Source organism: Orcinus orca, chromosome X (genome assembly GCF_937001465.1).
Source record: "Orcinus orca chromosome X, mOrcOrc1.1, whole genome shotgun sequence".
Lineage (NCBI taxonomy): Eukaryota > Metazoa > Chordata > Mammalia > Artiodactyla > Delphinidae > Orcinus > Orcinus orca.
Genome location: NC_064580.1, coordinates 21443057 through 21454251, shown reverse-complemented (window position 1 = coordinate 21454251; position 11195 = coordinate 21443057). Strand labels below are relative to the sequence as shown.

Sequence of the window (11195 nt, the reverse complement as noted above, 5' to 3'; positions counted from 1 at the left end):
CTAAACTTCCCCCATGCTGAGGATTCTCTCCTAACAGTCCTCGTACCATCTGGAAAAATGAGTGTATTTGTCCTAGTTCTGTCAGGGAAGCGGAGCACTGTGAGCCATGGAGGAGGGGATTTATTATAGGAAATAGACCTGGCCCATTGTGGGAGGGGCTGGGGGTGTGGAGGTCTGGGAGTTTGGAGGATGAGAGAGGCCACCCACCTGGCAGTCAGAAGCCCAGCACATCTAGCTGCCAAAGTGGAGGAGGAAGCCCACGAGAAGCTTTGGGAAGCTCTATGGGACTGCACACACATCTGATGGTGGGCCTGGGGCTGCTGTTGATCAATAGTGTAGCAATTGGGAAGAAGATCTGGACGCAGAGTGAAGAGAGGGAGGAGAGGCTGGGACCCACTGTCATATCCCCCTCTGTTTGTCACCACATCCAACCACTCTCTTCACTCTTTTTGGAAGATTTTGCCTTCCAAATCTTGTGCAAATTCCTCTCTTGGCCAACTCTAACCCAAAGCTGAGGGAATGGGATCCTTGGAAATGTGATTCCAGCTCACCAAGTCAGCACACTAGGACTTCCCTGGCGGTTCAGTGGTTAAGACTCCGCGCTTCCACTTCAGGGGGTACCGGTTTGATCCCTGGTCGGGGAACTAAGATCCTGCAAGCCACGCGGCCAAAAAAAAAAAAAAAAAAAAAAAAAAAAAAAAAAAAGTCAGCACACTACATACAGCCATGCTAGGAAACCAGCAGCAAATTCACTGACAGAGCTTCCCCTGCAACCATACGGCACCGGATCAGAGAAAGTGCGGGATGGATGGATGGATGGACAGACGGAAAGCTTGAAAGGATCCTTCAGCTGATCAGAGCAAGTTTTACCGTCCGGAAGATGGAATATGTAAGCAAGCAATTAAGAGTTTTCCTGCCAGGATGGGACATAAGAAATCTTTACGTGGCTTAGGTGAATTTAGATAGCAGTTTTTCTGAACTAAGTTATGATACTCATTTTAACAGTCAGCAGGCAAAGTTCCCATAGCACTTTGCTGCAGCCAGATTGAAAAAGAATCTTTTTCAGAGAAAGCCCCAAGCACATGCATATTTAAAGAGTTCTTTTAACATATAGCATTATCTGAGGGGAAATGACTTTAACACAAATTGTGAAGATTCCACGTTGCTAAAATGCACAAATTCACTGCCAGTGGTGCTTAGAATAGCTACCTGAAAGAGATAAAACGTTTATTAGAATCAAAGTCTGTTTGAGAGATTTATTTTCTCTATCTTTATTCTCATATTTAAAGAAAGTGCTGAGTTGTATGTTAACACTTTAAGGTCTTGACCACTTTTTATGTTGAAAAAAAGAGAGAAAATGTTTGTCATTCCAGCAGCATAATCAGTTGAGCCAGCACACAATGACATTGTTAATTCACCAACAGAATTTGTTGCCATAGCTCCAGTGAGAGACAGGGTAGGTTAAACAATGGCCTTTTTCACCACAACCTGCCTGTCCCCACGCAACAGGCCTTCGTTGCGCCGGGCCAGAGCACAGCAATTGTCAATGAACAGCAGCCGTAGGGGACAACAGGAGGCTTCTGGTAAATAAAGCAAGAGCGCCTGGCAACTTGGATCTCCGCTTATTCAAGCACTGGGACGCAACTAGCTCCTCCGAGCTTATCTTTAAGCTTAACTTTTGGTAAAGTGCTCCCGTAAATCCTCAGAAAGAAAATTTTCACCTTGTGCCCCAAAAGAACTCCAAAGGGAAGAGAGGACTCTAAAAAAGAGGGAAAGCACGTCAGGAGCAGACATGGTGGGTCACCAGGATTGCACCATGGAAGAGGACACCAGGGACCATTGCACCCCCCGGTTCTGGCGCAAGGTAATGTACACGCTTTCTTATTGATTTGTGCCTCTTTGATTAAGGTAGGTTCAAAAAGTTAAGTCCTATGTATCTTTGATGGACCTGTGATAATTAATAGAATCACACTCAAAAGAGAAATGTTGAGAATTCCCTGGTGGTCCAGTGGTTGGGACTCTGTGCTCTCACTGCCGAAGGCCCGGGTTCAGGCCCTGGTTGGGGAAATAGGATTCCACAGCCGTGCAGCGTGGCCAAAAGAGAAAAAAAAGAGAGAGAGAGAGAAATACTATCCCTTCTTAAGAGAAATATTTTCCCTTCTTAAGGTGATAAAAATAGAAAACTGTGGCTAATGGTTCTTTATGCCCTGACTGAGGATGCATGCGCCCTGGACAGAGTTAGAAGACAGGAACAAATTCTCTTCCTAAAAAAAAGGTCAAACAGATACACACTACTATATATAAAATAGATAAACAACAAGGACCTACTGTATAGAACAGGGAACTATATTCAATATCTTGTAATAACCTATGAGGGAAAAGAATCTGAAAAAGAATATATATATATATATATATGCGTGTGTATAACTGAATCACTTTGCTGTACATTTGAAACTAGCACAACATTGTAAATCAACTATACTTCAATTAAAAGAATAAAGAAAAAATTTTCAGGTCAAATCAGTATGAGTAAATGTAGGTAGTTCAACGCCAAGAATGATGCTGTAGGAACCCGAGGGTGCTGGAGAAATATTTTAACAAAATGTTCATTATCCTGTAGAATTAGAAACTTTCCTAGTAGAAAAGTCACAAAATCCTGATTAGAACATCCATTTCTGAATTCCTTGCAGTGTAACCATCATATAAGTGATACTACCTTCTATGGTCTTTTATTTGGGGGAGGGGTGCCTAGGGGAATGTGCACTTTAGTGGAGCCTTGTTAAACCAAAGAGTTCTAGACAGAAAAAGTTTAGGTGGTGAGACAAAATAGTAAGAAGGATTCCAGATGATGTGAAGAAGAGATTGATGTACTCTCTCTGCTTCATAGAAAAGCTGGTTTCACAGCACTCCCTGGAGACTGATTTCTCAGGCCTTAGGACACTTGACCCTGTTCCTTCCCATCCCAGCGCTCCTTCAAAACTTTCCCATGCCCCTGGGAGTGGCTGGGGATGGCTGGTTAAAGCGTCGGATGGCTCAGAAAGGATGGCTCAGAAAGGTATCTGGGTCCATATCCACCAGGCACTTGAGCTACATGACTGGTAGACCATTTCCCCCAATCGGTCCCTTCCCTGTTTGCCTCCATATTCTCTCAGATTTGGAGAAATTTGTATGTTGAAGACTCAGGAGTTTTACCAACTCATTTTATTGAGTTAATGGGGGACTCAGGAGGCATTTTAGTCATTCATTCATTTACTCACTCATTCATGCCTCATTCCAAAAATAGATTTGAAGTGGTATCAAAACAATTAGATTCAGTTCTTGACTGGTCCAAATATGGAAAATTGATTTAATCTTTCTACGTAGAGTTATGTAGAGTTCAATCTGCAAATATCACTCTGTACTCCTATACCTTTTGTGAATCGAAAAAAAGCCAAAGGCTTCTAATCTCATGGATCTCCTAATAGCGTCACTTATTATCCTAATAATAGCTGACATTTTTAGTTCTTAGTAGGTGGCATGCCCTGTCCAAGTACTTTACATGCCTTATTTCATGTGATTATAGCCAACGAAAGTGTTCAAACTCCTAACCACTAGCCTATTCTGCTAATTTGAGCCTCAGTTTCTCCCAGTTAAATGGAATGGGTTTATTTAACCTCCTTGGGCAAGCAAGACGAATTCTATTATTAATTGTAACAATAATAAAGAGATGATTGCATTAACATTTTAATCATGCTTTTCAGTTCTCAATGTACTTTTCATACAGAAACTGACCTCAATTTCTGTAAATTTAACTTTCTGACTGCCAGCCCTTTGGGGCACCATACATTGATACCCTCAAGCTGACGCATGACCATTTAAGGTTATTGCTAACGGTGCTGCTTACCAGCTAATAGTTATAAACATTGTCATTAAATATTGTATCTGAACGGTGAGGTTTTGAATTTAATAATACAGTTGACCCTTGAACAGTGCAAGGGTTAGGGGGCCGACCCTCCGTGCAGTTGAAAATCTGAGTATAACTTAGTCTGCCCTCCGTATCCAAGGATGCAACCAGCCACGGATGGTGTAGTACTGTAGTATTCACTGTTGAAAATAGTAAGTGGACCCGCACAGTTCAAACCCATTGTTCAAGGGTCAAGTGTATTTTTAATCTCTCCAAGAATGGAAACTCCCTTTATTTGAAAGAGTTGGTTATTCACTTTCCACGTATTTAACTTTAGTACTTGATTGGCACTTATTTTGATAATAGGAGAATGCCTGAACATTATCTCAATTCCTCTTACTCCAAATGCTATGAGGTAGGTATTATTTATATTCTCATTTTCAAGTGAAAATTGAGGCTCAAAGAGGTTAAGTAAATTGTCCAATGTAGTTAAGCAGAGGGCTGAAATTCAGATTCTTGGAATCCAGTTTCACTTTTTCTTTCAACCTACAGCATCAAATAAGGTAGCCACTAACCACATATGACTGTTTAAATTTAATTTTAATTAATTATAACTAAATAAAATGTAAAGTTTAGATCCTCACTTGCACTGGCCACATTTCAAGCTCTCAGTAGTCACAGGTGGCTAGTGGCTACCTTATTTGGACACTGCAGATACAGAATATTCCATCATTGCAGAAAGTTCTCTTGGATAATTGCTGCTTTAAGCCATAATGTCTCTTTTAGATATGTTGACACATTTCCTCAGAATATATTGCAGTTCTGTCACAAGTTATAAGGATTTAAAATTTTCCTGTGAAATCTCATTCATGTGAAGTTTCTTCATTTGCATAGCACCAAGTTAACTTTGATCTGCAAATTAATAATATAGATAAGAGTCAAGGAGACATTAAACACACTTCAGAGACCAAAGTTTTTAAGCACCATCAAATAACTCCAGAAGCACTCACTTAGATGTAAGGAACTGATATGGTAATTACACATCATTTTTATTTATTCATTAAAACCGGGATCCCCTAAATTGCCCTGGTAGGAAATAATGTGGTTAGCCTAGTTCTTTCTAGCAGCGCTTCTGCTATTCCTAAATTCTATGTAAAATCATTTTATACTACTGATTTACCTTCCTCTCTTCCTTTGGTAAGTCAGTAGCATAAAATACTTTCACGCTGAAAAGTTCTTTTAAAATTATACTATGATTTTTTAAATTAATATGCATTTATTTATTTATTTATTTGTCTGCGTCAGGTCTTAGTTGAGGCACATGGGATCTTTGTTGCAGCATGCGGGATCTTTTGTTGCCACACGCAGGCTCTTCGTTGCAGCTCGCGGGCTTCTCTCTAGTTGTGACGCACAGGCTCTAGAGCACGCAGGCTCAGTAGTTGCGGCTTGCAGGCTTAGTTGCTCCATGGCATGTGGGATCTTAGTTCCCTGACCAGGGATCGAACCCACGTATCCTGCATTGGAAGGCAGATTCTTAACCACTGGTCCACCAGGGAAGTCCCTCATGCTGAAATTTTTACTAGCTCAAGATCTAGTTCCAAAGCCCTTGCTTCTTCCACTATATCCCAGGTCTCCCTGGCAGGAGTGCTCCTGTGGGCCCCTCACAGAGGTTGGCACATATAGGGGTTCCATGAAAATCTGTTGATTGGTAGACAAAGACAGTTCTTTCAGGATGCCACCCATTGGAGTAGACTCTGATTTTCTACAAAGAATTCATGGATTAAAAAGAAAACTCTCTCCTTTCTTCTTTTTCCTTTACCAGTCTTTGCTGCAAAGCCTTCATGATGAGATAAGGGCTTCCTGTTTGTGAGGAAGATGTTTTCTGGGCACTCAGGTGGGAGTGGGGAGTGCTGAAAGAGATGTATCTAAAAGAGATATTATGGAAATTTCCCTGGTGGTCCAGTGGCTAAGACTCCGTGCTCCCAATGCAGGGGATCTGGGTTCAATCCTTGGTCAGGGAACTAGATCCCACATGTTGCAACTAAGAGTTTGCATGCCACAACTAAAGATCCTGCACGTGGCAACAAAGATCCCATGTGCTGCAACTAAGACCCGGTGCAACCAAATAAATAAATAAAATAAAATAAAATAAATTAAAGAGACATTATGGCTTAAAGCAGCGTTATCCAATAGAACTTTCTGCAATGATGGAATATTCTGTATCTGCAGTGTCCAAATAAGGGGTGGGGGTGGGGAGTGCTATCCAGCCTGAGGATTTGGGAATGAAATCTGCCAGCTTCTTCAGAAGGGACAGCTGCCTTCCCACGGCACCAGTCATGGGTTGGGTCCATCAGTCCCTAAATATTATGTTGAGCACATTTGCCAGGTACAGGTTCTAAGTAACAGGAGAGAGAGAAGAGAATTTCGATTTCTTTAGAGAAGAATGGCACTTGCATTCCTAAATCTTTAGCTAAGGTGGTTTCTTATAACTTGCTTTGTTTGATCTTACCAAACTTCAATGCCTTTTTTAGCAAAAATAAAACTCAATTCCTCAATTTAGCGGTAAGTCTCAAAGAATATGACTTGTCAATTCCTTATGTTCTCTAAAGGAAATTTATAGTGCGTAGGCCGTAAGAGAAGAAAGAAAAATTAATAGAAACAATATAAGTGTATGTTGACTATTTAGTCTTTATTTGGAGGAAATTAAACAATTAGAACCCTCCAAATTTCTGAAGTTTAGATATCTGAGCATTTTTTTCCCTGCCACTTGTGGGAGCCAATCTCTGGTTCAGGCAAGGCTAGAAAGAGATCTCTTTGTCATGAAGTCGTTGCCAGCTCCTGTATAATATCTGTGGCAGAGTCAGGACCATTTGAAAACTTAATAAATGTGCCAAAAAGAAAACCACCACAACTATCTGAGCATTTTTTAAAGCCACTTAAAGGGAAAGTAGATATTACATTTTTACTTTTTGTTCCAAAAAGCAATTAGGCCTTTTTCTTCTCATTCCTCTGTAATTCCTGCACATGAATCCTAATATTACAGGAACAGGCATTTATTTGCACAGCCTTCAGCTAACTCAACAGTCTTTGTCTCCTTTGGAAACTGTATGGTAGATTGATCCAAGGTCACATGTCCTCTAAAACCAATTAGCAGGTGTGTCATCACTGCCATAGGCTGCTCTGCTGATGGTTCTTAGTCTGAAAATTGACAGGTGGAGCACATGCTCCATTCCTGATACAACTGAATCCAAGTCTCTAGAAGACACTGATGTCTCTGCCTAAACTGGAGACCCTCACCCACTGTGGTCCTCTAAAGCAAGCCTTGACCATCAAGCATCTGAGAACTCTCACAGGCTCACAAAAATGGCTCAATTAGCATGCAAAAAGATGGGACTAAGAGGCTGGACTTGGGAGTGTGTGAAACCTGAGGTTCCCTTGGTCTTTCCGGTGCTGGGAACTATGGGGAGAAAAGGCATCTTACTGGTTTCTCTTATTTTTGTCCTTTAGTCTAAGGGACTTGACTCTCAAATACCATGGAGTAAAGAGTATACAAGAACTGGCATAAAATTAATCTTGCCCCATTCTCACAATGAGCCCTCATTATGTGAAAACATACTCTATTTCAATCTCACCCCAGGTATTAGGACATTTGAAAAGTTCTCTTTGTCTTTCCATGAACTACAAATCCTCTCTCTCTCCCTCTCTTTCTTCCTCTCTCTCTCTCTCTCTCTCTCTCTCTCTCTCACACACACACACACACACACACACACGCAGAAGGAGAAAAGGAATTTTAAAAATTGGAAAGTATTGGAAAGTATGGCCCAGGAGAAAAAGGAAAAATACCTGTTTCAAATCTGTTTTCCTCATTCCTTAAGACAGAAATAAAAAGTACAGAAGCATGTAAATGATAATTCTTTTGAAAGCAAACACCAGTATGATTAGAATTTTTAACAGTACCATCATATTTACAAAAAATTAATCTTTAAGAGTTTGCCCTACATATATATTTTTTACTCTATATATTCTTTGAGAGTGAAGACTATCACATTCATCTTAGGTACTTGGCTCCTGACATACTGTAGATGCTTAGTAAATGTTTGTTGAATGAGTGAAAGGAGTTTAAATCGCTGTTTATTCTATATCCTCTTTGCCCATGGAGAGTCCTGAGTTTGTCCATCTAAGGTCATCTCTAAGGTCATCTAGGAGAGTGAATGAGTTTCATCCCAGCCTTTGAGACACAGATCAGTGTTGGGTGAACCAACTTCAATTTGACTCCAAAAGCAGAAACTAACACACCATTGTAAAGCAATTATACTCCAATAAAGATGTTAAAAATTTTTTGACTCCAGCCTCTATATTCATATTATCATTAACACCAGCAACAAAGATGTGATCACTGTTTACAAGGCTCTCCACCTCAAATCCTGCCAGACTCCTAGGGTTGCTATAGGTTTGTGATATCTGAAGGCCAGGTGGGACCTGCTTAGAGAGATGGCAGACTCACCCTCTACAACTCTTCCTCAGCTTCCCCAGAGATGGGCAGAGCTGGATCAACCTCCAAGAGAGATGGGTAAGACTTGAACACAACTCTGTCCCATAAATTCTTTTCCATGTGACTACCACTCTTTTTCTTTTTTGTTTTTTCGGCTGCGTGCGGCATGCGGGATCTTAGTTCCCCGACCAGAGATCGAATCCGTGCCCCGTGCAGTGGAAGCCCGGAGTCTTAACCACTGGACCACCAGGGAGGCTTCTCATTGCAGTGGCTTCTCTTGTTTCGGAGCACAGGGTCTAGGTGCTCGGGCTTCAGTAGTTGTGGCGCATGGGCTCAGTAGTTGTGGAGCACAGGCTTAGTTGCTCCACGGCATGTAGGACCTTCCCGGACCAGGACCCCGTGTCCCCTGCATTGGCAGGCGGATTCTTAACCACTGCGCCACCAGGGAAGTCTAATAAGAGTTTTGAAAAAAAATAATAAGAGTTTTGTAGGGCTTTCTCCATTATACAAGGTAGCAGGGAGTTATGATCACCAGGGAGTATAGAATTCTTCTTATCCTATACAATGCAGACCAGTAGGTCAATTCATTGAAAAATAAAATGGTTATAAGGGAGACATGTTTTAAAAAATGATAAATACATACATTAAACTTTATATTTAAATTTAAAATAAATATTATAATTTGTCAGTCCTTTAATTGGTCCACTGATTAGAGTTCTGTGTTTTCTTTTTCATTAGGCATACATATATGCAATGTCTCTGATTTCCAAATTTTATGAATTCTAAATGAAGTGAAAACTCAAGATAGTTTCAAAATACTCTGAGCATAAAATCCTAGATTTGGGGGTGTTTTGTCCCCTATCTTTTATCGTCTTGTGTGCACCTAATTCAACAGCAATTTTAAAAAGTCACATGACTGTATCTTTTCTTTCTAAAACAATTCAGTTTCTTTAAAAAAAACTTCTTGTTTCCCATAATTTTATCAATTTACATAACAGTTAATTAAATTATATCTTTACAATCACAAGTAAAATGGGCATAAACAGATTTGGGGAAAAGTTCAGCTAACTCTTGGAAAACTTATGACTCAACTGGTGGGAGCAAAAGTATCCAGGCATTCCCAAGAGTAGCTTACCTACTTTGAAGCATTCAGAGTGCTCTTAGGACTCTTAGGGGAAATGGAGAGCATTGATTAATTCTGCAGGTTGGTTAACTTTGAGGTTATTTAAGAGAATAATTACCGTTACTTTTTGGGCATAAAATGTTAATATATTAGTAATCAGAGCAGGAAAGAAATCTTTTTGTCTTCCATGCCTCAGGTGTACTGCCTTATTTAATGAGCACCTACTGTGGAGTAGGCACTCAGCAGATTGAAAGACATTCTTTTACAGATATAATTCACATTGTAAAGTATGTAAATCAGGCTTCCCTGGTGGTGCAGTGGCTAAGAATCCCCCTGCCAATGCAGGGGACACAGGGTCGATCCCTGGTCTGGGAAGATCCCACATGCCGCGGAGCAGCTAAACCCGTGAGCCACAATTACTGAGCCTACACTCTAGAGCCCGCGAGCCACAACTACTGAAGCCCACGTGCCTAGAGCCCATGCTCCACAACAAGAGAAGCCACCACAATGAGAAGCCCGTGCACTGCAACGAAGAGTAGACCCTGCTCACCACAACTAGAGAAAGCCCGCACGCAGCAACGAAGACCCGGCGCAGCCAAAAATAAAATAAATAAATAAAAAAAAAATAAAGTATATGTCAAGCTGTACACCTGAAACTAACACAACATTGTAAATCAACTGTACTCCAATAAAATTTTAAAAAATAAAGTATATACGTCAATTTTTTTAGTATATTCACAGGGTTATGTAAGCATCAACACAATTTAATTTTAGAACACTTTCATCATCCCCCAAAAGAAATTCTGTACTAATTAGCAGTCACTTTCTGTTCCCTCCTAATATCCCCAGCACAAGGCGGCTTTCTGTCCTATGGATTTACCTATTCTGGAAATTTCATATAAATGAAATCATACAATATGTGGTTTTTTGTGTGTGTCTGACTTCTTTCACTTAGCATATGTTTTCTTTTTTTTTAATTTATTTTATTATATTTTATTTTTCGCTGCATTGGGTCTTTGTTGCTGCACGCGGGCTTTCTCTATGTGCGGCGAGCAGGGGCTATTCTTTGCTGCGTTGCGCGGCTTCTCATTGTGGTGGCTTCTCTTGTTGCAGAGCATGGGCTCTAGGCAGGTGGGCTTCAGTAATTGTGGCGCATGGGCTTAGTAGTTGTGGCTCACGGGGTCTAGAGGGCAGGCTCTGTTGTTGTGGTGCCTGGGCTTAGCTGCTCCGCGGCACGTGGGATCTTCCCAGACCAGGGATCGACCCCGTGTCCCCTGCATTGGCAGGTGGATTCTTAACCACTGCATGACCAGGGAAGTCCCATTAGCATCTGTTTTCAAGGTTCAGTCATGTTGTAGCATGTATCGGTACTCCATTCTGTTTTTGTGGCCAAATAATATTCCATTGTATGGATATACAACCATTTGTTTCTCTATTCATCATTCAATGGACATTTGGGTTGTTTTCACTTCTTGGTTATTGTGAATAATGCTGCTATGACATTCGTGTACACGTTTTTTTGTGGACATGTTTTCAATTCTCTTGGATATATACCTAGAAGTGGAATTGCTAGCTCAAATGGTAACTCTACTTTTAACTTTTTGAGGAACTTTCAATCTGTTTTCCAAAGAGGCTGCACCATTTTACATTCCCACCAGCAATGTGTGAGGGTTCCAATTTCTCCATATACTCACCAA

The 11195-nt window shown here is 40.8% G+C and overlaps 1 protein-coding gene and 1 non-coding gene across 2 annotated transcripts in view; one reads left to right on the top strand and one right to left on the bottom strand.

Annotated features, from left to right (window-relative positions):
• Nucleotides 1-1567: 1567 nt before the first annotated feature.
• PCYT1B (phosphate cytidylyltransferase 1B, choline) overlaps nucleotides 1568-11195 on the top strand; it is a 166837-nt gene continuing 157209 nt past the window's right edge. Inside the window, exon 1 of the mRNA XM_049705182.1 lies at nucleotides 1568-1864. Coding sequence (XP_049561139.1) covers nucleotides 1793-1864 — 72 coding nt within the window. The 5' untranslated portion in view covers nucleotides 1568-1792. The remainder of the gene's footprint in view (nucleotides 1865-11195) is intronic.
• LOC117198452 (small nucleolar RNA SNORA12) lies at nucleotides 6649-6796 on the bottom strand. The gene has a single exon (XR_004479633.1). It is a non-coding gene; the product is annotated as a small nucleolar RNA SNORA12 (small nucleolar RNA).